Source organism: Strix uralensis, chromosome 8 (genome assembly GCF_047716275.1).
Source record: "Strix uralensis isolate ZFMK-TIS-50842 chromosome 8, bStrUra1, whole genome shotgun sequence".
Taxonomy (NCBI): Eukaryota; Metazoa; Chordata; class Aves; order Strigiformes; family Strigidae; genus Strix; species Strix uralensis.
In genome coordinates, this window is record NC_133979.1 from 33,348,293 (window position 1) to 33,375,040 (window position 26,748).

General features: G+C 42.7%; 1 protein-coding gene across 4 annotated transcripts; it reads left to right on the plus strand.

Moving 5' to 3' along the window:
• On the plus strand, positions 1–25,314 carry RNF2 (ring finger protein 2). 4 transcript variants are annotated; one of them, XM_074877120.1, is made up of 7 exons: positions 1–174; positions 17,577–17,665; positions 18,016–18,176; positions 19,385–19,600; positions 20,441–20,713; positions 21,827–21,998; positions 22,916–25,314. In XM_074877120.1, the coding sequence occupies exons 2-7, from the start codon at positions 17,579–17,581 to the stop codon at positions 23,015–23,017; spliced, it is 1,011 nt and encodes a 336-aa protein (XP_074733221.1). In that variant the 5' UTR covers positions 1–174; positions 17,577–17,578; the 3' UTR covers positions 23,018–25,314. The 4 variants fall into 4 exon arrangements, with proteins under 4 accessions (XP_074733221.1, XP_074733220.1, XP_074733223.1 ...); XM_074877119.1 differs by lacking the exon at positions 1–174 and adding an exon at positions 358–601; XM_074877122.1 differs by lacking the exon at positions 1–174 and adding an exon at positions 14,034–14,069.
• The last annotated feature ends 1,434 nt before the right edge of the window (positions 25,315–26,748 follow it).

The following is a 26,748-nucleotide window of genomic DNA, read 5'->3' on the forward strand; positions in this document are numbered from 1 at the left end:
CCCGAGGCTCTGCCCCGCGGCCCCCGGCCCCTCCTCGGCGGCGCTGAGCGGGAAATACGCGATCGCCCACCGCGGCTTCACCTCAGGCAGCGGCGGCGCATCCCCCCCGCCGCCAGGCGACACCGCCGGCGGCTGCCTTGAGGGCTCAGCCCCGGAGCGGGGCCGCGGGCCGAGGTGAGGACGGGCGGCGGCGGGGAGTCCCGCTGGGCTCGGTGCCGCATCGCCCGGGACCGGCGGCGGGGGAAGGCGGGTGGGGGCGCGGCGCTGGCGCTGACAGGCGGCGGGGAGCCGGGGGCGGGCGGGCGGCCGCAGCGGGGCTGCGGGGAAGGCGGGGAAAGGAGCGGGCGGCCCCCGGCCCCCGCCGCGCCCCGGCGGGCAGGGAGGGGGAGGAGGGCGCTGGGCGGCCCGGTCTCGGCAGCCCCATCCGCGCTCCCCCTGCCCAGCCCCGGCCATGAATATGTAACTCCCCTCTATTTCCCGAGCTCCATTGCGGAGGCTGCCGCTCGCCATATTGTGCTGCTGGGGCAGCGGCTGCACCGGCGGCGGCGGCGGCGAGCGGCGCAGGGAGGCGCGGCGGCCCGAGGCGGGAGCCCGGCGGGCGGTGAGCGCAGGGCGGCGGGCGGGGACCGCGGCCGCCACCGCCGGGTCTGTCCCCACAGCGGGGCCGGGGAGGGGGCGGAACCGCCGGCTGCGGCGGGTGCCCCGGCGGGGCGGCTGGTGCCGGGAGCGGTCCCGACCCTGGTGCGGGGGAGGCGGAGGAGGGGCCGCGCCTCCCTGAGGGGGTTGTTATGGCGGGGGGGGTGCGGTGTCCCGCAGGGGGCTCCCCGCCAGGCTGGGGGGGCTGCCCGGCCCCGCTGGGCAGTCGCCGCGCAGGTGGGCGCGCTGCCCGCCCCGGGTCAGGCGGCTCCGCTCGCCCCCAGCCCCTGGCAGGCTGCGCCCGCCGGGCTGGCGCTGCTCGGCCCCGCACGCCGGGGGGGGCCGGGGGGGTGCCGGGGGCCGGGCTCTTCTGCCCCCCCGCCCCCATCCGCCTCCAGCCTGGCACCTTCGGCGGGGCCGCGGGGAGCTCCGCAAGCCCTCAACCGCCCCGGGGACCCGGCCTCGAAGCCTGGAGGTGCGGGAAAAAAAAAAAAAAAAACTGTATATGTGCACACGCAGACTGTGGAAGCTGCGGGGAGATGGACCATACACACCTCCGTACCACAACCGCATACCGCTAACACCAACCCAGAGAGCGAGGCATTGCCAAACGGGAAGGGAGAGCTGATGAACAGAGTCACGAGCCGTTATTGTTCTTTCTATAAATTGCCCCTGCTTAAAATACAATATTCAATATGATTTATTGCTCTGCGTTCCCAGTCTTTTGTTTCTCTTAAAGCCCGTGCGCGTCACGATGCTGAACGGTATTTGCGAGGCGTGATGCTGATAACCTGCTGCCGGCAACGACCTGACTGCTCTTGTGAAATTGTCGTCCTTTCCAGCAGGGCAGCAGGGGCAGAAAGACACTCTGTCGGGAGCTGTAGATGTGTCTCCTCCCTTCACACTCGCTCTCACTGCTTCCAGCACGGATTTAGCACCTGTTTCTTGCCAACTTTTATGCTCTGTGGTAGCTGGCTCTTCAAAATCGTTTGCCTTCCTTGGACCCACCCCAAGGCATAGCATATATGTGAAATGAACACTGAGCAGTGTTCTTCTTCTGGGGATTTTTGTTAAGCTGTTTGTTTTTCAGACCCTCTTCTGTGGAAAATAATTGGATCAAGTGCCTAATTCCATAGAAATCCAGAGGACAGCTAGTGGAGAAAGATGATTTCCAGTATGATAAATCATTATCCAGTCCTGCTTGGAAGTGGTTACAGCTCTGTGTAATAACTATGCATTGCACGCAGGCTTTTAAGGATTAAAGGGAATTGCTTGCATTTCAAAAAACGTGACTGGTGTGCAGGTGAAATTATTTTTGCTTGGGGAAAATTCTTTAATCAAATATGTCATTCATTCAGTGACAAAGACTTGATTTGTCATAGGAGTTCCCTGCAGAGGTACTCTCATTTGTATTCATCTGTGTTTTCATTAAAAACTTTTGTAATGAGATAATTTGACTTTTTTATACATCATGTCAAGCTCAGAGCTGGCATTCAGCTTGTCAGCTGAGACAGAGGCACTCATTTGAAAGCAGCGGATACCGATAAGCAGTACATTTGGTATTAAGATACACTTGTTTGAAGCTTTGCTGGTTGTTTGGAGATGGGAGGAATTTTCGCTGGACAGGTGTCAGCGTGAGCCGCAGTGTTGGGTAGCAGGCTTTGTGGCTGGATCTGACTCTTGTTGTGGCGAGCTTCAGTGGTGATATTTCAATAAGTTTAGAACATCTTTAGACCTTGTTGACCCTGTGAATTGTTATTTACGGTGTTCAATAATTGCCTTACTATTTTCTGCATTCAGCTTTGTAATAATAGCGGGACACAGATTTTGCATTGGAGGAGTTTTTTAACTTCTCCAGTGGCTAAAATTTTGACCTTTGGCTTCAAAGCTTTGAAACACCAGTCCTACTGCAGCTGCCAAGAAAAGCACTGCCTGTCATGTCTTAGAGTTGAAATAATACGTGAGTGTCAGTGAAATAAATTGCACGGAGCCCCCTTTATCAGTGACATTTTGCATTTTAAGACTGATGCATGGTAATATGTTGAGTATAAAGACTTGGTTGGGCATCTTGGGTGATTAGAGCAGAATTCTGGCATTTTCAGGGATGTGTTACCATGAAAGAGAAATATGGTTGGCACCTATAGGAAGGCCATCAGTCTTATGTGTGAAATAGATGTTGGGATATGTGAATTTCTTCAGCTCTCTTTAAAAGTTTCCCTTTCCCTTGCTTAACAAAAAAAATGCGATGGGGGGGGGGGGGGGAGGGTGTGGAGAAAAGGGAGCTTCAAAAATGAGACATAAGTCTGCAACTGCTCACTTGTATTTTTCTGAAAAGGGTCTACTGTTACAGAAGCATCAGTTCAGAGAACATGTGTGAAAGAAGTATCAGAGTAAGGGAGTTCCTTTCATATTTTTGGGCTTAAATATTCTTTATCTATTTTTACCGAGTAGATCAGCAGTTTAATAATGATGCAAGCAAAGAGGAAAAAGATTGGAGAAGGGTTATTGGTGAGCCTAAACTTGGTTCTGCTTGTTGGTGAAAGTAACTGGCCTTTGAAGCTGACCTTAGATTCTTAATTTTCTGAGGAATGAGCAGCGTTCAATATTATGAAGCTGTTTAGACTTGTTGCAGTGGAGAAATATTTTAGGAATTATCCCCGTCTGCCTTCCCCCCACTTCTGGATCATGGAGCTCTCTTGCGAACAGCTGTGAGTTAGCAGTAGTATTCTGCTAACTAATTAAAAACCTAATCCATTCTTTACTCTTCACCACTCAGGGGTAAAATTAAACGATTTTGAATGATTGCTGAGTTTAAACTGTGTATGTACTGCTCCTGCAGTACTGTTTACAAAATGTACAGTGTTATTTGAGAGAGAGTCCTTAAAACACAAAGTGTTGTTAGCTGTCACCCAGCTTTAGATGAAAGCTGTCTGGTTGCCAAATGAACAATTTTGTTTCTGTATATTTATTGTAGCTATTAAGTCAATCATACATAAGATGACTTGGGTCTTTCTTTTTGTCTCTCAAGTGTTGTGGGGGAGTTCATTTTCTGTTTATTAATAACCAAGCTGTCTCTTTTTCTCATTAAGAAAATTATCACTATTGGTCGTGGCTGCCTTCACTATGATAACTGGTAAGCGGGTGAGAAATTTTTGTGGCTATCTAACATAGCTCTGGAAAAACTGAAAACCAAGCGTATTTCTTGATCTGATATTTTCAGAATTTCTCCCACAATACAAACTCCTTGGAATACTACTGCTTACTGCCGTTTATATTAATAAATGTGATGGATAGTAGGTGTGTTGTATGCTGAAGGGAAGGATAACAAAGTGGCTCACTTGATGTGATCCCAGTAGCCCGGGGAGAGCAGTACACACGATTTACAGTATATTTGGCTTGAGCATCTACAATCTTTCCTAAAATTTGCTTAGGAGCATCTTGGATCCTGTAGCACTGTAACAAAGCAACCAAAGCAGTAGTCCAAGAAGCTGATGAGCACTCTCTCCTGTTTTCTGCTGGTGAAATGAAAAATAACAAACCCACGTTGGTTTGTTGACCACAACTGTCAGGAAGGAACAGGGAAGCTTTGACTACACATACCCCTGGTAGGAGTTTTTTATCTGGGGGAGCACAGTGGTGTGTTAAAACTGCAAAGTCCTGAAGGTGGAATTGAATCAGTGTGTTTCATTATCACCACCAAAAGTGGGTTGAGCTGTTGGGTGAAAAGCAGCTGTGTTTGTTTGTTTGTTTTGTGTTTGTTTTTTTTTTTTTTCTTCCTGGTGTAACTGTAGCTGTAGAACTGATTTCTACCAGCACAGTCCTCAGTGAAGAACTACATTTCTCCACATTCCTAAACTGTAAGTAGAAGACTAGACCTAACCTTTGCTGCTCAACTATTAACAGCACTTGTGGAGATGGGAAAGATCATTTGAATTCTGGTGCAAGTATTTTCATGGGATTTCTATTAAAATGTACAGCAAACTAAAAGGCTGACAACAGGAGGGGTGCAATGATCCAGCTTAACCTTTATTGATTGAAGTGGTCAGTTCTTGCTTTCAGCAGCTGTTATTTCAGAGAGACAGTAAGAAATCGGTTAGCCTCAAAAATGTGCCAGCAGTGCTGTGAGGGTAAGAAAGTACTGTAAAAACAAAAGCACTGGTTCTGAAGCATAATTCTGTGGCAAGAGGGTACACTCCACAATAGCAGGGTACGTGGTGTTTTGTTACGGTCAAATCCATGTAAATGTGGTCTTTTACTGTAGACTCTGAGGTCCAGTGCACTATAAACATGCTACTAGACAATGAATTAAAAAAAAAAACCCAACGCAAAACCAGAAAAGCAATCAAAAAGTCTGATTAAAAACATCCTAAGGCAACATGTATCATTCCTGGTCTGTTTGTGTGTGTTTAGTTGCTGTGACAGATTCAACTTTTCTGGAGTTTGAAGGTTTACTTTTGTTTGCTCCCAGAAGTTTTCAGTCCTTTGTCCCTCCTACTCTGATGCAATACAGCACTGAAATGAATTTTAGGCAGGATTTTAGAATGGCATTTTTGCTTTTCTCCTTCACAGCTGGTTATTAATTCTGAAGTCTAAGATTGATTTAACTCTAAGAGCTTAAGAACTTCATTAACAACTACAGTAGCATGCTTCATATTATGAGAAACTTTGCATAAAATTTAACAAATAACAGAGAATATGGCAATTCTACTCACTCCCCCGCAGAGTTCTGCTTAATATTGTTGCTTCACAGGGCTAAATTATGGTGTGGTAATGGCTGTTTTCCTCTTTATATGAATTGTAGGGGAAGGTCTTTAGCATGTTTTAGGTCAAGTGCTTGTCCAATTTATTGGCCCACATGAGGAGTGAAAAGGTGCTGTTCCTGTAGCAGTTTTGTTTTCACTCCTGGCAGAAGGTGTTGCTGTGTATTATTTTAGTGCTGACTTTGGACAAGGTATAGATCGTGTGAAAGGGTTCGTAGCTTTAATGATTAAAATAATCTTACTACGTCTTGCATTAGAATGGTGGGCAATGTTTGCTTTCTTTTTTGTACCAAAACCTGAAGTTTTTGACTTAATCTCTCCGAGATAAAAAAAATCTAAAATTTTTAGTACAGGAATAGCCTAGTTTCAGAATGTGAGTTTGAGCATTTATAGATATGACACCTAGAGGAAGATGGGTGAATTCTGGACTACGTGGAGGCAACTGTCATGACAGACAGCAACCTCTCTGCAAATATTAGGGTAATGTTGTGTATTCCAGTTTTTGTAGCTCAGGAGATGTCCGGGAGGGTATGATACAGAACTGTAAATGGTCAGTTGAGCAGTAAGGGCTGAGGTTATCAGCAGTAATGGAGTGATCCAGGCAGTGCGAGAAGGCCACCGGTGCCCCTAGCAGGGAATGTAGAACTCATTAGAATAAACTCGGATTTGAGCATCAGCTACATAAGAGCAATGTACATGGACATAGAGTGCTTACATGCTATCATACTTTACTGTATAGGAATAGAGAGAAGCACCAACTAAAATCACATACTTCTGCATGTCCAAAAGTACATGACTGTTCTGCACGCTGTGATAAAACAGCCTTGAGTATGATCAAAAGTTTAATTTGGTACTTCTTTTTTCTTAATGCTCTTGACATCTGAAACAGGAGGATTATCTCTGGTCACTTGTGTTAGCATTAGATTCACTGAATTCTTCCATAGGTGTACATATGTATAGCAGATGGTTTGTATGAGGTCATACCAGAAATGTTTCTAAAGGCCAGGATGAGCAGCTTGACGGCCAGATTGGAAATGCTGCCATACTCTATGCATCAGTTCATTTCAGGTCCAGTAAATTGTGAATGGCAATTAACTGGAAGATTCCACATCTTAAGGCACCAGGCAAAATGCTTTCTTCCTTAGGAGAATAAATACAGTGAAGCAACTGTAAAATACCATGTGCTAGCAAGCTAGTGTGTTTCAGAAATACCAGTGTTATTTTTTTCCCCCTCTGTCAGATGTCATCTGTCTGTTGGACGTTTCATAATCCCAGCATTGGGTGTTGTTACTTGGTTTTCAAGGAAGGGGTTTTTTTTTATGTTGAAGAGACATGCCTGTTAAGTTTACAGGGCAGGTTGTGGGAAAATGGGAGTTTGGTACTAGTTATCAGGAAAACTAAAAACTCAGAACTAGTGTGATTGAAAGGGACAGTCATGTTGGGAAAACATCTGTACTATTACTGACTGTCGAGGCTGTTAAACTGCGCCAGTGCCTCGGATTTCTCTGCATTCCTCAGTTTTATTGGCTGCTTTGGGACATTTTTGAGTCTGTGGTCTTGAATTAATTATACAACCTTTTTTTCTTTTTTTTTTTTTTTTTCCTCCTGACTGGTAGTGCTCAAGGGCAGAAATGAGGTTGTCTGTCTTTGCTAACTGCTCTTTATAGACTGACAAACTTCGGATTTCTCAGTTTGACCATCTGAAAATGCAGAGCTTTATAATACTTGCTTTGGGAACAAACGCAGCTTCCCTAATTTTGATGTACTTCCAGTGTTGAGCGCCATAAAGTAACTTCTCATGTAGTCCCGTCTCTTCTAGATGAAAAGCTCTGTCGTTGAAAGTAATGGGATAAGAGGCAAAAGTATTAATCTTTCTAGGGTGACCTTTACGATGGATTTCAGTGAGCTTCATGTTTTGAGACATCTAGACTCAATTTTAAGTGGCAAATGAGAGAACCTAACAAACTGTCTTAAAGATTATGTGCTTTCAAGCAGCCTGTAGCAATGCATGCTTAGAACTTCTCCTACTACGCATTCTGGTGCCACAATACTATAAAGGAAAGAAGGATGTGCTGTTTTTTCATACAGAACAGGCTGGATTTGTATTTTAGATGTAGAACTTGGCACAACCTTGAGTGTAGGGAACATCTGGCACTCACTATGTACAAATAATTTTATTGTATCAGTAACATCTTCCTTGTGCCAGTCGATCAGTTCTCTGATGTTCAGTGGGAGTTAGATGTACCCATCTGAAAGTAAAATTTGTGTTTCATTTTAATATTACTTTTCTGGTTTTATTATAGTTAAATTGTTTTCTCAGCCATAGTGGAGCTACATTGCTGTAGTTGATCAAAACATTTGAATGTTAATCTCTTCATTTACTTCTGTAAATAAAGTAGAATAGGATGGCAAGGAACCAGATGCAAACATTGTTAAATCGGGTTTGTCAGGATCCTTATCACATTGTGTCTATTTCTTGCTGTGCATCACAATATCCTTCAAGTGTAACTGAAATTGCAGTGACTTCAAGTAGTGACAAGGTAGACGTGCTTTAAAGTTGTTTCATCCCATTAAGCATGGACTGTAACACGCACAGCAGTCAGGTTGCTTGCCTTAATATACATTATTATTTATGGTAATGTGGGGCCTCAGGATAGTCCCAGCCGTTTTTTATTTCCATACATTTTTATTCAGATTTAGTTTATGTTGTTTAGCTCAAAAACAGGTTTCCAGGTTTGATTTTTAAGAATGAAATACAGAACCCCTTAAAAATGGACCTGGGAAAAGAGGAGAGAGGATGCTGAACTATGCAAGTGCCTTGTGGCTAATAGCTTTCCTGAGGTCCGGGTTATAACGTCAGCCTTGGGGCAATCATAAATGTGTTTTTTTACCATTATTCAGTTGTCCTGGGAAGAGTGTAAGGGCAGCAGTGGGATCTGCAGTGGAGGTAGCCGGGGGTTTCTCTCTGGGCTGACATGATCTTTGCTCTTGCAAAGGTGGAAGAGCAGAGGGTTCCTGCAGTGCTGCGGGGGCTGCGGAGGATTGCAGGGGGGCGTAGGGGTAACAGGGCCTTGCCTTGGGGTGTTTGGGAAGGAATGGGGAGGACTGGGGTGGCGTTTGGAGGAGTTTTTGGGGGAGTGAAGGTGGTGGTTTGTGTTTTAATGATGCGGATGGTTTTAAACATGCACTACCAAAGCCCAGTTCAGGACCCAAGGATGATGCCCTGACAAGAATCTGATCCCTTTCTTATTTCCCAGCAACACTGTTGCCCCTGGAGTTGCTGATGTGCTGGTTTCATCTCTTTCATGGAGCATATAACAAGCTGGAGCTATGTCTCTTCTCCCTTATTTTTTTTTTCTAATTCAGTGTTTCTATCCCACGGACGTGTTTGTAAGCTGATACATTGTCAGGGTGGAAAGCACGGTGTAAATACTCATTATTTGTTATCAGATTTGACTTCTGGAGCATGGAATTGCTACTTGAAGTTTCAGTTTCATAGTTTGTATTAATTTGGCATTTTTAATAGTCTTTTAATTGGCTTTGATTGTGCTTTGCAGATGATAGACTTCTAGTTAATGTGTACAAAAGTATTTTAAACGCTGCCTTTGTGTAAGCATTGCTAACTACTCGTTTTTAAATGTAGGCATTTACGAAGGAGCTTACTTACATTACTATAGAATATTAACTGATAAAGTGGTAATAATTTTGGAATTAGCTCATGAATGTACTTTTAGGTGTCCTGTGATAGTAGCTGAAACTATTCACTTGAGAACATTCCTTTTGTAATCTATATCTGATCCTCATGAACTTGCATCCTTATGAATTGACTAGTAATCTGTCACCGCTTACAGCTCTATTCCAACAGCTACAAATGTTAAATTTGGGCAAATACCTTCAGCTCTCAAGAGGCCTGCTTTTCAGTAGGTGGTCAAAACCCAAGGCAGTTTTGCTTGCTCTTGGTCGATTTAAATGTACATGCAGGAGAGAGAAACTGCACTCTCAAACATTTGTGTATTTGTGTGGTGTTTTGGGGCTTACTTGTTAATTTTCCAATTGAGACAAAAATACCTAGTTGCGAATTTTACTCCTGGTTCCACAAGTTCTCAGAAGATATTTAAGGAAAGTGTTCTTTTTCTTAAATATGCGGTTACAGCATGTGTTTATGGAGGAGACTTCCATCTTAAGCAGACTTGCTGGATATTTTTTTATAACACTAGGTATCTGAAGGCCCAGTTCCCTTGTTGCTGTTTTCACACAGTTCAGACAAATGGATTCTAGTTTGTATAAAGCTAGTGGTCACTCTAGTCCCAGAAAAGCCTTCTGATATTTCTTCGGTGGTTAAGGAGGATGTTCATATAATCATATTCAGCCCCGTAGATTGTAAAAGGTGTGTGGAGTAGGAGAGGATCCTGTTCAGGTTTCTTCAGCTTTTTGTTACGGCAGTGCTTTATCGGCTGATGAGTGTTGGTTGCCATTGGCTTTTCTTGGTTGTGTCACTTTCTGTACAGCAAAACTAAGTATAAATGTCTCCAACAGTACGATAACCCCATAATTAGAATAACTTGGGTTGGAAGAGACCTCCAGAGATTGTCTAATACAACCTCCTGGTAAAAGCAGGGCTACTTAGATCAGGTTGTTCATGACCACATCCAGTCGAGTGTGATTGTCTCCAGGAGTGGACATCCCACACCCTCTCAGAGGTGGCCTTTTATTAGTGATCCTTTTGCTGCAGCTTTATGCTTTCCATATAGAATTCGTTTCCCCTGTGAATTTTACTGCTCAACACTTAGCAGTTTATTCTGTCTGTCCATATGCCTTTTGTTGTGGCAAATACTTTCTCCTTTTGTTTTTGGTAGCTTATGTTATTGTTGCTTTATGTCTGACTCACGGTATGAGTCCACGGCACAAGCTCCTAAAGATTTTAAATGTGGTTTACTGCCTGTAAGAGATTATGGTGGGTACCAAATTGTATCTTAGATGTCTGCAAGACTGACAACTTGCACCTCGCGTGTTGGAGGTGAGCTGCACTGCAGAGGCACTCTGTTTTGATTGCAACTCTGAACGTGAATCAATGAGCTTGAATTTGTTGTTAGCATAGATCACGACTGATTGTGTCAAGAGAAGATGACTGTACATGTGGCTAATATAATATTGAATTGAATTTTCAAATACAAATAAGTGAAAATCTTCCCAGTAAGGGACATTGTGACATTGAACTTGATATTGGGAGGGCAAGGATGGATAGCTGAATGAACTAAAACCACTTTGGTGTCTTTCAAGTTTATCCCCTTTTGAGATCAGTATATAATTACAGTGAGTGCAATATAAACTTACCGAGAGATAATTGGAGGAGTGGTGACAGTATGAGTAAACAGGCAGGAGAGGAAGGGGAGGCAGACAGATGCAGTGACATACTTGTTCGGGATCAGCGAGCAGTTAATTTCAGATCTGGGAACAAAATGAGCTCCAGGCCAGAACCTGATTCAGCTGTCTCCCAGGGATTTTGAGATCCAGAGATGAAAAAAACTTCAGAAAAGAGTGAATACTAGAAGTAGTAGATTGTAATCTAGTACTAGTTGTCCTAGATTACAACTGGATGTAGAGCAATCTGAGCTGCCAGTGAACTGCAGTGAAGATGAATTCCTTCAAATACTCTATTCAGAAATGATTTTTTTTCAAATCAAGCTCTTAGCTAGAAAGTAAAAGCAGAATTACTTAAATTTCAGAATGCTTTAATTGAATAAATTGAAATGAATGGTTGAATACTTTGTCAAAACATGCAATTTGTCCCTAATACTAGTTACAGTATCAGAGAGAGTAAAACCTAAAACTCTAATCCTGTTAAGCTTCAAGTAACTTCACTATGATACCTGTTTTTAAAAGAACTAATCCTTTGGAAAAAAAAGTCAGAATGGTTGAAAGTACTGTTGAACTTGGCATACCAAATAGAGGTCTAACTCTCTTACTGTTTTAAGTCTAAATATTTACCTTTTAAAACTTGGAACAAAAATCAGTTGATTTCTAAGGATTTAATACTGTGTAAAAATGTGTGTATTAATTTTTTTTAAAGAGCCTGATGCAATTTTTTTCCTCAAAAGTATTTTTTCATGAAAATATCAGAGATCAGTACATGTTTTTGAGTTAAATAGCAGCTGGTATGGTTATGGCCACACCTGAGCTGGGTTTGGGGGTTATCTCTTCCAGCTGCTTGGTACCATTCCACCCTTACTCTGGTCTCGAGGTGTGCTGACACAGCCACTCCTCCAGTTGCTTTTTAGCCTTTGCCTGGGCAAAAATAGGCACTGTAAAGCATTTCTGAGAAAATTCATCTTGTGGGGGATCTCTGATGACATCCAGTAGAAAGTCCCTCCTCCCTGGTTAAAGTAGGACCACCATCAGGGTTAGTTCCAAGCTAGAGCTAAGGAAATCTTAAATTTTCGCAAATGACAAATTTTGAGAAATAAGACTAAGGAGCGATTATACATTGGTGAATCTAAGGGTAGTAGAACTCTGAAAAGGTAAAGTAGGGACGAGCAGGAGCAGTGAGAGGCTGCTGCTGAGCTCCTGCTTTGGCTGCTTTGTAGCCAGAAGAGCCTGCCTGCCTGCAGCTCTGAGCCATCTGAAGTGTACTTGTTGTCAGTTGGATTTTTATTTTTACTGGACAGTTTCAGGAATAGGATGCCCAAACGCCCAACCTACTGCGACTCATGACTACATTGGAGCAAATAATTAAATGCATTTCAGTATAAGCTTGTAAAGTGGCTGTGGTGTGTGACAAGTGCGGATGTTGCTCTGCTGGAGGTTTTTTCTAAGGTTGTTGGAAGGACTCTGGTATAAATTCCCCAGTCAGTAATCAGGCAGGAGATCAGAGAGGCTTTTCTGATGGGGTCTTTCATACTGTTATTTTTCCTGTAACTGTCTGCCTGTTTTCCAGCACTTGAGGAACAAGACTTATTTTGTTGTTACATTTTTAAACCTCAGCCATTTGTCTTCAAATTTGTTTTGGAAAATAGTCTACAGATGGGTGAGCACAAAGAGCGAGATTGCATAAGCCCTGTTTTTCAAGGAAATTGGGCTTAAATAGCAAGTCTTTCAAATGAGGTGATGCGCTGCTTTTTACTGAAGCCGGCAGGCTCATCTCCCAGCTCTATTAGGGAGCTGTTCAACTTGTGGATAAAGTTTGGTTATATAAAGTCGATCAAATGTTTCCAAAGCTCCTTAAGAACAACACAGGTGGGTTTTGTTTTCTTTTGTTTCTAATGTTCTGGCAATGTGGAGAACTGAGAAACATCCTGGATACAAAGAAATACAAATTTATACGTTCTGATAGTCTTCAGCAATCTCCCTGTTTCATCTTTCAGTCTTGTATAAAAGGCACGAAGCAACTAGGCAAGTTTTATGACTAAACAGTAAATGTGGACTTGTTTCCCTTTTTTTCAGATGCTGTTTGGAAATGGGGAGTGACAGGGAATCAAACCTGAAGAGATTCATAACATTTCTGGTTCTCAGATATGTAATATCTTCTTTTGGTTATATCAGTCAGCTCTCGCTTTGACAGTGGCAGATGGGTGTACTCTGTAATTACGAAGTTTATGCTTAAGAGTTTCACTGTGCTTGAAGACTGAGTCAGTCTGAAGGATTGCAGGTGTCCTTATATTGGTTAGGGTTTGTTGGTTTTTCTATGACTGACAAGAGTGGCCCTCTGGCTATAGCATAAAGCACAGCAACTAGCACTTCTCAGTGGCTCCAAGAGAAAGATGTTTGATCTGCCTTCAGGAATGTGGCTTTTCCCCTTCATACCATCCTGGTGTCGTGTGACTGGTTGCTTTCCTCTTCTATCCAGAGGGTATAGACAAGTCATAAAGGTAAAAAATGATTAAAAAGTATGAAGTTGTGATCTGTTAGAAGTTTTTTCAAAACCTTAATGATAAAAAAAGGCTTACAGGGGGTATCTGGCTTCACATTGTTCCTAATGCTAGCACATGTGACCTGTGAAGAAGAGATCCCATCTTCTTCATTTATAAAGCGGAAAAGATCTGAAATGTTGAATAGTTGAAAACTTAAGTAGATATTGTGATGAAATCTGCTTCATATTTTGAGTCAGAAAAATGAGCATGAGAACATTGTTATGTAAGACTTTTTCTTTTTTTAAATGCTGAAAGGGATGCAGAGGCTGAAAGGGATGCAGAGGAGTAGTGAACTATGTCAGTGAAGATCCAACTGATCTTAAGAATGTGAGATTTGAGTGGAATAAATTTTCAGACTGAAGAATAAATGTGAGGTTTTATATTTATTCTGTATCTTCTCTCCCCTTGCCAGTAGTAGTTAATAAAAAGTCTGTCGCACCTTCTGTCTAAAAACTTTCCACTTCATATTTTTCACTCTGAACAAAGTGTCAACAACAGAAGAAATTCTTTCTTTGGCTCATGAAAGACTTTTCCTAATTTTCTAGCTTTAGAAAGGATCAGCTAGTCTGGCCTGCACCATCCGGGATTTCTTTTAGCAGATGCCTGCTTCAAATCTAGTAGCAGTGGACTGTCCTACAAAGAAAACTGAACTAAGGAGTATTCTTTGTATTATTGTTGCAGGCTGTGAATGTCTTGGCACTGTCAGAACAGCTAGAAAAAACCCTTCTGTCGGATTCACCTTCGTGTCAGAGGAGACCTGGAGATGGTCTGTCTACAGCAATTCAGCTCCACAGGCAGCATAAGAGCAGAGAGAATGGTGGGGTCCAGTCCTGTCTTGCTCATTAGGGTTTTTTCTACTGGAGATAAACAGCTTAAACGACACCTGAAAAGGAACTAAGCAGTGCTGTTTGGGATGTGCTTTGAAAATGACTGCCCATAAAGAGTGCTTGCTACTTAAAACAGATTTTGGTATAACTGCCCAGCTATTTGCTGTTAAACCTGAGAGCAAGGGGCCAGTGCAAACTCCTCCTGGGTGGTTGTAGTGCTTGAGTCAGCTAACTGTAGAGGTTTTTCCTACCTCCGTTCCCCAGGTGAATGGCGAAGATCAGTCATTGATGAGAACATCTAAACAGCTGGTTTACTGGTTATGATTTTGAGACTGCTAGTTGACACTTGGTGGCTATTACGTGGTCAGTGCAATTTTAGATCAAAATGCCTCTCTTGGTTATGGAGTTTGATCTTTGATACTGGTGCCAGCTGTTGATGTTGCTATGTTAGATTTCAGCAGTGCGAAGAAAGGTAATCCAATCTGATGTCCAACAATGTCATAAGGAAGAGAAGTCAGGCCTCATTCAGGTGCATTTTTCAGGCCCAGTATAGGTCTGGAAATTGTAGGGGAACAGGGAAAAAGCTAAGGAGGCTTATTTATTGATCATCAAACAGATTAAAAACTCCATGCAATGTAATGTGATTTTTATTTCTTTTTTTTTGGTTGATTTTTGAGGCAGGGTCCTTTTTGGCATGTTTGAATTGACCATGTTTCTACTGATTTCAACTTTGTACATACCAGAGGCGGAGGAGGTGTTTGCTAGTGATGAAGTGGGCTATGTGGATCCCTCCAGCTTTCAGCTAGCTTTAAGGCCAGTGGTTTTCCTCTTAAAATTTGAAAGAGCTGTCACTGCAGTCCTTAGGGTGAGAATGAAGCACTCACCATCTCAGATTAGAAGCCTTTAGAATAAAGCTGGTCAATTATTTATCATGACACTTGTACCGTGTCTTCTGCAGTGTAGCCTTGGGCTTGTAGGCAAGGCTGCAATATAAATGATAGTGTTAATAGGTTTATTCTCAGGATTGATAGGTTTGCTGACAGATGGGCACCCGGAGAGCTGCTGTTCTGTGTTAGCAAGTGTAAGCACGCAAGCTTCAGCAAGGTATTACTTTTGCCTGCGATGATCTCTTTACTATGGGACTGCTTAGATGAGCTCTTCACTGTGATGGAGCTGCCTGCTGTTGGGAGCAGGCTTTCTGTTAAGAGAGGCTGGATTTACTGGGATTTAGTTGTCTTAATCTGCTGCAGTCTGACTGTATGCTTCAGCAGATTTCAGGAAGGGTGTGAATGATTAGCAGTTTCACGAATCTCTCTCAGTAGTTGAAATGGTGGTTAATTAAATGTGTCAGCTTTAAAAGAATTTAGGAGCAGTATCCAGTGCAGGTACAGAATAATAATGTTGGGTCTCTGTTAGAACAACCGACTGGCAACAACACGTAACAAAAATCCTTACATGAAAGGATTTGACTTCTTGTGTGCCTGGAATTACCTTAAATGATAGTGGAAATTAGAACACAGAGAAATAGTATTTCCTCTTTTTGCCACTAGTACACTTCTCAGTGTTGCTTCTTTGCTGAGATGTGTCACTTAATACCATCATTAAATTCATACCTCTGCATAATTCAAATAAAATACCCGCAATCCTGACAGGACAGTCCAATGCTTGGCCAGACTGGGAGCTGACAGTCTGCACCTGGGTCGTGGTGGCTTGTCACTTTTAATGGGGAGGTAGGGTCCTAACTGGATGTTTTACTTTTCTGATTGACGCAGAGGATCATGTCTCTTGTGACAAGTAAACTGTATTTTTAGGCATAATATTTATACAGTAAAAATTGGAATTGACGGTCTGTCATCACTTAATTATTTCTTTTGACACCTCTTCAGACCGTTGTTACTTATTAGACATAATAGTGGATGTGGCTACTTTATGTGAGGCTCTTCTCCCCCCTTCCCCCTTCTTTTTATCATAAGGTGAGAAAATTCTAATTTCTGTGCCCGGGTAGAAGTAGATATAATAATCTTTGCTGCACTGCTTCTCTTCCTTTTCCCTCAATAATTAATTAACGCTTCTAAAGTAACCTTGTTCTCCAGAGAGGTTGACCCTTTTCATACAGAACTAGATGATTTGGAAACTGAATTATAATGTACCTGGTAGATGCCAATAGAATCTGCATTTGGCTGCTGATTTGAAGGATCTGGAAATACAAACCCAGATTTTAAAAAAAAGCAATAAAAGAAAGGACGAAAGCACTTCTGCTTTTTCCACCTAGTAGAAATGTAATCTTGTCTCTTACATGGTTACATTTAGTTTTTTAAACATACCAACACAGTCTGGGATAAGTTTTCCTGCTTCAAGGCAGGCAGTTTTGGAGAGATGGGGAGGATTGCCCCCTTATCCCCACTGTGAAAATATTTTCTGTTTAGAAACATCTTTTTCTTCTGTTGTTTTGACCTGACTTTCTTTTACATGTCTGCAGTGACCACGTGTGGTAATTTTGCCTCATCTCACACAATAATCCCAAAATTTTCACGGGAAAGCATTACAGTTTCTCTGTGTGATCTTTTTGTGTTGCGTTTTATTTACATTTTTGTGGGTTTTTTTAATGAAAAGGTGATGCGTGCCTTTTGCCTGCAAGCAAACCCTGAAGCAGTGATTGTGGTGTCAGGTGTCTGGTGAGTGCCGTCATTTCTAGCCCTGACCATTTCCAGGAGTGCCCATCTACCACTACTGATACCACAAATGAGCAAAACCCTGATACTGTGTGTATGATTTGGGTTTCTGAAACTTAAAAACTTCTGACTTCCTCCCCCAAGTCACCGGAGGTGCGCATCCACTGAAGCTGACCAGGATTGCACAGAAAAACTGGATTGAAATTACCCAGTGACTAGGTTTTACTTGACCTTTTGGTGTTCTCTAAACTTCTGATTGGAAACCCCTAGCCATGTATTTTCAGGAGGAGAAAGAAAGGCATTATAGTGTGCTTCCAGTGAACACGTTTAGCTAGTTTTCTGTGTGTGTGCATAATTTTGACCTTCCACGTGGTTAGGAAGTAGACCCTCCTTGACCCGAATGCATGTTTGTAAGTGGATGTTTTATGAATGTTTTCCGCATCAGGTGGCATTTGCAGCCTTCACACCACCCAGCCGAAGTTTTATGGCCTTCAGTTCCATGTCGCTTTTGTTTGACAACCTTAATTGATTTTTGCAAAGTGTTCATGGCTGACTGACTCCCTCATTTTTTTTTCTGGAGTGGCACAGAGCATGGGATTATCCGTGTGTAGCACAGCGGAGCCTGGTCCGGGGCTGAGCGAGCGTGGCCCCTGCGCTGGTGGCACAGAGCCCGCTGTGGCTGCGTGGACGTGGGCACACGAGCGCGGGGCAGGCAGCGGGTGCCTGCAGCCAGAGGTACACCAGTGTGCAACTTGCTTCTCTTTGTCTTCCCAGCCATGTCTCAAGCCGTCCAGACGAACGGGACACAACCTTTAAGCAAAACATGGGAGCTCAGTTTGTACGAATTGCAAAGAACACCTCAGGTAATATCTGCTAAAGAGCTGCCCTTTATGGCTGGGCTTTTCTTTAATACTTTTTAGAACGTGAATCTTGATGTTTAAGATTTTCCTTTAGGAGTGTTAACTGCCTGTTCTAAAGGACAGAATCTTAAAAATATCCTCCAAAACCCTCTCTCATATTTAAAAAAAAAAAAAAATTTGATCTTTCTTTTTTCCTTTCCTTAGCAGCATGGGGGTGTGTGCTTGCTGTGGTTGTATATGTGTCTTGTTTTATCTTTTTACTGTGTTTCTCTTTAAAAGAATAGTAAAACATGAAGTCTCCGTGAGCAAGTTACTAAATTCCATTAGAGAATTTTTACTTTATTTTACGCTAGGAAGCAATCACCGATGGCTTGGAAATAGTGGTGTCACCCAGGAGCCTGCACAGTGAGCTGATGTGTCCCATCTGTTTGGATATGTTAAAAAACACCATGACGACAAAAGAATGTTTGCATCGCTTCTGTGCTGACTGTATCATTACAGCCCTCAGGAGTGGGTATGTAAATATTAGTACAGGGAAAAGGGATTTCACTTAAGATGAAAATGTGATCAAGGAAATCCTTTAAGTCCCAGGTGTCGATGTGGAACAGTTACACGCCTGTGCACTGCAAGTTTCTGAAGGTGTAGCACACCTTTCATATTTCATTCTTGTGTGTTCAGCCATCTGTGGCAGCCCAGATCTGTTTTTTTCCTCATATGAAAAATCATCCCATAACTTGGTTTCTTGTAGGGAGTTGAAAACCTCTTTTCTCTTCTTTTTTTTTTTTTTTCTTTTTTCTTCTTTCTTTTTTTTAGATCCAGTAGCATCAAAACAAAAATATACTACATTAATTACAAAAATGAGTCTCATAGCCCTTACTCTTCCTAATAATAAATTGCAAATTGTGTGCCCTTTCAGCAGTAGTCCTGCTTCCAAGCTTCACTACTGAAACAACCTATGTAAATAATTTTTCTTGTATTCTTCAGTTACGAGTTCATATTTTCCTAAAAGCAACAGAATTCTGAGGTAACCAACAGCAATTAAGTCAGTGATGTGAGTATCTATTTCCAATAATGGCAATTACCTGGGTTCAGAGGTCACACTTAATTTGCTGTGCCTGTGTAAATTCTGATGAGTAATTGGCAAAAATACATTAGAGGGAAACAAGAAAACCATCAGGAGTAAAGACACCAGCGTTCAGCTGTTGAGGCCTCTTCCTCTTACAGGAAAAAAATTGTGTGAACCTGACATTTCAGTTAAATGAGAACAAAATGGTAGGAAGGACAAGACTTTTAGTTTTCCCAGTAATTAGTGCTTGAACTATAGAGTAAGTTCTTAACCTTTGTTTTGTCCCGTGAGTTCTAGAAAGACTGTGTCTTAATATAATTTCCATCAGACATGCATTTTTTTCTAGGTGAAAATCCAGCCAGAGGGAAGAACCAGTTTGCAGAGTGGAACTTTTGAACTCTTCAGTCTAAATACAGTTTGCTTAAACATACTTTAAAAAAAAAAAAAAAAAAAAGGCAGGGAGATGTATGTTTGGGGTTTTTGTTTAAATATCTGGAACTACCTGATCTGTCAAAAGATAGAAGGAAGCCCCATGCCAGATTTACTAGAAATATTGAGACTTAATGAGCACTTTGGCTAAGACTTGAGGCATTAGGGCAGAGTGTTGTTATTGCTGGAGAGTTAGTACTGTTTTCTCCCTTCTTGTTCATGTTCAGCAACAAAGAATGTCCCACGTGTCGTAAAAAGCTAGTTTCAAAAAGATCACTGAGACCAGATCCCAATTTTGATGCTCTCATCAGTAAAATTTATCCAAGCCGAGATGAATATGAAGCTCATCAGGAGAGAGTGCTAGCAAGAATCAGCAAGCACAATAACCAGCAAGCTCTGAGTCACAGCATTGAGGAGGGATTAAAGATTCAGGCTATGAACAGGTATGTAATCCACGTAATTTGTCCACATGGAACCTTGTTTGCCTTAACGCTAAAAGTAAAATGTCTGGCCTCACTCCCTGCATAGCTTGAGATTCGTCTTCTCTCCGCTGAAGTCTGCCAAAATAATTTTTAGCCTTTGGCAAAACAATTTTAAACCATTTGTCCACTAACAGAAACCTTTGTATTGCTCCCTGCAACTTCTGTGGCAGCCTGGTGTAGACAGCAGATTTCAGCTTAGCTTTACCAAATTATGGCTGTCATGTCTTAGATAACAAACTGTAATACAATGAATTCTGTACCATCGTATTGCCAGGATGTACAAAGAAATGCACATAATGCTAGAACTTAGGTTTTAACTGTGACTTAATTCACAAGGCTGGAATAGATGGTGTTTCACACAGTAGTGAAGTGCTGGGTGTGCATTTAAATGTAAGAGAGCCAGCTGGGAAAGAGGCCCCAAACTTCGTTGTGGTGATTTGTATTCCTAATCACATGTGGATTCATATTTAGATGAAAATAATGATCTGAAATTGCCTGAAAAATAAAAATAACTATATGACTTTAAAAATGATCTTAAACTATGTCTAAAAGGTGTTTGAGGGACAGGAAAAAATCCACAGTCTTGTCTATGAGTATCTCTTTGGAAGAAAGGATTCATTTTATTTTTTTTAAAAAAAAACTTTAAATATCTCTGAAATGTTTAGTGCTTGTGTGTGCATAGTTCTAACATCTGGCACAACGGAGACCGGGAGAGGGAGGAGTTGTACAAGCGTTGCGGGCCTGTACGTTGGGTGAATTCTGAACGTGGATTAACGCTTATTTCTACCTATTTCTGATCAGGCTACAGAGGGGCAAGAAACAACAGATTGAGAATGGCAGTGGAGCAGAAGATAACGGTGACAGTTCACACTGTAGCAATGCCTCAACACACAGCAATCAGGAAGCGGGGCCTAGTAATAAGAGAACCAAAACGTCGGATGATTCTGGGCTAGAACTGGACAATAACAACACAACTGTGGCAATAGACCCCGTAATGGATGGTGCTAGTGAAATTGAATTGGTCTTCCGGCCTCATCCGACCCTCATGGAGAACGATGACAGTGCACAGACGAGGTAAATGGGTAAATGTCTTCTCTTCCTTTCCATGAATTCTGCTGTTGTATTCTGGTGCTTTTGTTCTCTATCACTCCTTGGAGCTTTTTAAAATCAATTTACTTTGGTCATACCACATCCTGTTTAATCATATGCACTCTTTCCCTCTTTCCATTGCAAGGCAGGTAGATGTGTTAAACCTTTGATCACAAATAAAGACGTTTTCAAGGCTTTCTAGCATTGCAGTTCACAGTAGGTACTAGGATGATGGTGTAGTATCAGCCCCTTTCTACTTATTATGAGATTCTTTGGGAATAAACAAACCTTGTGTAAGTGTTGGCAGTTTTCAGAGCGGCTTTGTGTCAGTGGGATTTGTAGGCTGGAAGCTTTTCCTGGCATTTTTTTTCATGATCCAGTCCAAGCACAGACTGCAAATTTTGGATCAGAGCAATGAGCAGTCTCGTGGAGTTTCCTCAGATCTCTTCCTGGCTTTCTCTCCTGGTGAGACATCTCTCTGTAGTGCCTATAAATATATCATAAGCTTCCGCCAGCTTTTCTTTTTGGTTTGGAATTGCAAGGGAGTTCTGGAGGTTGTTCTGAACAGTGAAGAGAAAGCTAAGCTTCCGGGAGCGGCCTCTGCAGCATTTGTGTCAGCCTTTAATTCTTGCACGAAGAATTGAAGTGAGAACAGACAGTGAGACAATAGGGAAGAGTAACTTTAATGAGGTGCGGCGTGTTGCGTGTGTAGCTCTCGCACCTTACGGCTTTCTGTCCAGGCCCTCCAGGCTGTATCTATGCTCCAAAGATTTCAGCAGTCATGAGCAGTTCTCAGAAGCTTTTGACAACCTGTTGCTAGGTTTCTCATTTTGAGCGGATGAGAGGGCAGTGCTGTCTTCTCTACAAAGAACAGGAGGGCCTGTGGGAGAAATGTCAAAAAGGTGTAAGGGCGCTTAGGAACAGTATAATTTGGTGAGCTGCTTGCCTGTCTTGGGTGAAAGCAATTAATATTCTTGTTTGGGAACTGTCTTTAAAGGCCTTTCACACTTGAAGCTTAATATTTGGGATGTTCCAGGTGCCTCTTTCCCATACCTGCAACTCAGATGTCTTTGATTATCTTTGTGGTTGTTGTCACAGATACATCAAGACCTCGGGCAATGCCACCGTTGATCACTTGTCCAAGTACCTGGCTGTGAGATTGGCTTTGGAGGAGCTTCGTAGCAAAGGAGAATCAAACCAGATGAACCTCGACACGGCCAGTGAGAAGCAGTACACCATTTACATTGCTACTGCCAACGGGCAGTTCACTGTAAGTAGAACTTCTGTCCAAGAGTAAAACTGAGCATTATAACATCTTTGATACAGATTTGATTAAAATCCACTCAGCTGGACTTTTCCTGAGTTGGCTTTAGGGTAAAATGCGTAGCACCAGGTTGTTTATTTAGAAGCAGATCAGTTGCTTTATAGGAAAATGTATACACCAAAAGCTTCGTTAGTAGAAAAGAAGGCACATAAATTACTTGGGAAAATCCAGTGATGCCAGCAACTACGAGCTGACTTACGCCATTGCTTTACAGTTAAAATGGAAGAGGAACAACATTACTTCATCTGAGAATCTTGCTTCAAGAGCAGATAGCTCTAGCACCAGGAAGTGTCTGTTCTAAGGTGGCATTTGTCCACTCCCGTGTAGGCTTCTCGTCCTCTGCTAGGGAAGAATCCCCCCGCTCGGCTGCTGGCTTCAGAATATACAGATACAACAACAAGGCAATACCACACCTAGATTGAACTCTGAGCCTGGTCTTACACGTGGGCATTTATCTGACTAAAATAAGTCTTCTGGTTGAGAGACAGGCAGATGCTTTGCAAGAGACAGCTTTCACCCATGAGTGCAGATGGTCCCTTAGACAAAAGCAGAGATGCTTCTGGTGTAAATACACATCTGCTGCTCCCTCTGTTGCAGAGGAAAACTCGAATTCACTTAATTTACAACTATAGTCACTTTGCCAAAGTGTTTTTTGGTGCCATTTTTGTGAGATCAGCAGGAGTTCAGCCTAGCTTGCATTGTTGCTTTCTGAGGCCGAGTGGGGAGCCAAGTATCTTCTCCACATCACCAGTGACTTCTTTAAGTCAGCACACTCCTCTGATTTCAGGAGTTGAGGGTTGCTACAGTACTGCCTGTGCAAGCCATCAGGTTTCTTTAATTTCTGTTTTGGTGTTCCCTTCTAGGTACTGAATGGGTCGTTTTCCTTGGAACTGGTCAGTGAGAAGTACTGGAAAGTGAACAAACCCATGGAACTGTACTATGCACCAACAAAGGAACATAAATAAGCTGTGCTGGAAAACTGAGATGGGACTGATTCTTTTTATAGCTATGACTTCTTTAATATTACAAGAAGGCACCACCATTATCTTCATGAACAATACATGTGCTGCCTTCAGGCTCTCTCAGTATACTTATTAATATGATTAGACAGTATTCTGGGTTGTATTTAATTTAGTCTTTGTTTTGGGTTTTTGGTTTTTCCCTAGGAGACTAAATGACCTTCTCCGGTGCATTCCAGTGTTTGACATGCTTTTTTGTTCCTAATGCATGATAACTGAACGAGTGTTCCAGTTTGGAATGTCTTAATTTTGTCCAGGTAAATCTGGATTTCTAATACATTTGACACAGTTATAGTAGCCTCTGTGAAGTATTGAGCATTGGATGGCTAAGTAAGTCTATTCAATAGTAACATATGCCAAGGAATGTGTTAAATGTTGTACTTTGCTAATGGTTATCCATATAAAAGATTGGTAGAGAATTGATTTCTGATAGTCTTGCAGCTAGAGGTAATCTGATTCCCTAGAAGAGATTTATTAGTCATTTTCTTGTGAACAAATAGAGCTGTAGTGAGAAAACTGACACTTTAAAACCTTGCTGCTTACTGGGCGTAATACTTCAGTGCAAGGTGATTCATGAGATTTGGTTTGCTTTTTAACAAATATTTCGGACAAAAAAAAAAAACCACCCAAACAACCCAAAAACCTGTAACTGTCCCTCATGTAGAAGATGCCAATCCTGATGCACACTGCCGCTTCCCGCCTGGCCCTGCTGCAGTGTCACCCTGCCCTCACGAGCTCCACTGGAGAAAATCTTCCCGAAGTTTTACAGCCCTGCTCTGTTCCCTACAGTAACAGATTCTTACGGTGAATGTATTAGAATGTTCTGTAAAGAGTATTTTAAAGCAAATCCCCAAAATTCCAGCACACAGACATAATGCAACATGGAAATGCTTTGCTTTATGGAATTGGTGCCACCCCAGCTGTGAGCTTATCCAGGCTTCAGTTTGAGTAGGGAGGACTTCAACCGTAAGCTGCTTGAAGATTATATTATTAATTTTTTTCTTTTTTTTTTTTTTTTTTTTTTTTTGCCATAGCTTTAACAAATGTGGCTTAGCACTTTGGAAGACAATTTTAGTACTTGACAAAGTTTACCATTTAGTGTCTTAAATTTAGGTTCAAGTTTTAAAACTTGGCAGTAGGCCGTTGTGTGAAGTCCAGTAGCTGCTGTTCATTTGCATGTTAAACTCCTCTTCCCTCGCTCTGGACCTTGCTGTCACTTAATGGGGGTTGCTCTACCTCTTGGCATTCTGTCTGAAGGGAAATGATGTGACCGCCAGATTCCCTTTGCTCTAAGACTTGCTGATGAAGCCTTTACCCCGTCGCACCTGAAGCTAGAAGCAAAAAAATGTTGCGGATAGGTGAGAAGTAACATCCTCTAAACCGTACGGTATTGCTGCTTCTTCATCTTGCCTGTAGTCAGACTGGTTTTGGCGCGTGGTACGCAGGTATTCAGATGCTCGGGGATTCTCTTGGGAAGGAAGGAGCCTTCCCTCGCTTCCGTCTTTCAAGCCTAGCACTTGTAAATATGTGTCCATTCCAGATCAGCTTTATCCTGATGTGAAAACTCCACAGGCTTCTTTGAGTAACTTAATTATTTTCTCTTACTGGAAAGACTTGGTTTTTTTGTGACATGAAATGGAAGCTTTCAGGCCCCAGAACACAGAGGGGGCAGTTTTTAAAGAAATAACATTATTCATGACTTTCTGGTGAAACGTTGCATTGTATAGACTAGTAGTGCATGTCCACTAAATATAATCTGGGGGGGGGATGGGGGAGCCGTGATTATAAATGCTTTAAAATTTACGGGGAAACTTCTAGATTAGTTGCAGCATACCTTCCCATTGTGATAGCTAAGGTAATGTCCAGTCCCTTAAGCAAGAGAGGTGTTTGTGAAGCTGAGCAGTCTGTCTAGGAGCTGTCTGTCACTTTGTCCCCAGTTCTTTAAAAAGCGTGGGAGAATGTGAAGCTTTTATTTTCATGTTGTAGTGAATTTACTGAATATTTATGTTCTTTAAATATTATATATATAATGTAGTTGTTTGATTAAACCATTGATTGCACTGTGACTCTTTAGTGCTATAAACTATTTTATTTTCAAAATGACTTTACCACCTTTTAAAGCCATGCTATTTTTTAAGTACGTAACATGTGTTAGGTACGGGTAAGCCTAATAGCTCTGGTATCCAACTAAAGTCACACTGAAATTCTCAAATTGACAATAAAAGCAAAAATGTTATCAACAACCTCTTGGAAATTCCAGTGCTGTTTCCTCTTACGATTCATCAGAGAAACCCTTCAGCCAGGCCAGTTTTGTTTGTTAGTGCTGCTGTTTGTGGCCGCCCGGAGGGAAGGGTGAGAAGGTGCAGCTGATCTCCCCGGGGGGGGGATGTCTGGCCCCCCAGCACGTTCCAGCCCTTTGAAACCAGCTCAGAGGCAGGTAGAAGATAAAGAGCAGCTCTGCCAGAGCCCTGCCGGAGTGCTGCTGTGCTAACTGGGTCCTGGTGCCCCAGAAACGGGGTGATGAAGGGTTTTCACAGCACTCATGTTAAACCCAGAAACTGTGGTTGTATTTAACTGTGTATTAAGCAGCTCCAACAGAAAACATTGTAGGGTACTATAACGAATCACTTGAGGTATATTATTAAAAAAAAAAAAAAAGTTCTGTTCCTTTCCTGCTTTTATCTCAACAGTTATTACACCTTTTAACCATCAAGATGCACCTGGAGTTAAGAGGGAATGCTTGTGTAGGCTAAGAGTAGGGTTTCTGGAGGTGTAGTGACCATACTCTGACTGGGGAAGATCCCTTCGTGCCTGTGCTGCTGCTCGCTGGGCTGCCACTGGTTCTCGGAGCCTTCTCTGAACAGCTTTAACTCCCTTAAAGGAGCTTTGAGCTTCTTGAATCACAGCTGAACAGCAAACCCCCAGAGAGCTCCTGGGCAGCTCCTGCCTGCTGCATGGCAGGTAGGTGGACATCTCCCTCTGCTGAAAAGCATTTAGAGGTGTCACTGTCCTACGCCAACTGGTAACTAGAGCAGCCCCTAAAATCTTTTGCATCATCCTGGGGTGTTTGTCCTCCACATGCTGATCAGCCAGTAACCCCGTACCAAGTTCAGTACCTTAATGGTTCCAGCGGTTCATCAGTTCTGATTCAGTTCAGCACAAGCCGCGTGCAGCAACACCTTGATCTGAGCAAAGGTTTGTTGCCTGTTGCAGGTCTGTCACTAGCGATGGCAGCACAGAGTGCCAGGCAAAGGACTACAGCAAGTGGCAGCACAACATGGGTCAGCCCTAAGAACTTAACAAGCAGCAGCAGCAACCTTGCCAGCCACACCTGCATTACCCTAACTCATTTAGCACTCTGTTTCCTACTGCCGTAGCTGGCCACAGCAATATGGATTGTCCAGGTTGATGACAACAGCTTGGGGTGCTGCTGCCGTGCACTGAGCACACCGCAGGGCCGGAGGCACAGCCAAGCAGGCTGCCGTGCTCCCCACACCCCACTTCCCTGCAGCACGAGGACAGCGGACTCGTCCTGCCTCCCCAGAGAGTCAAGGAATAAGCAGCAGCCCCCCAACAACAGCCCTGAACCAGCACTGTTAACTAATTAGTGCAGGACTGACCCTACCTGATGAACAGCTGAGACAACTCTTGAAGAAAATTCTTGTAGGCCTGAGTCA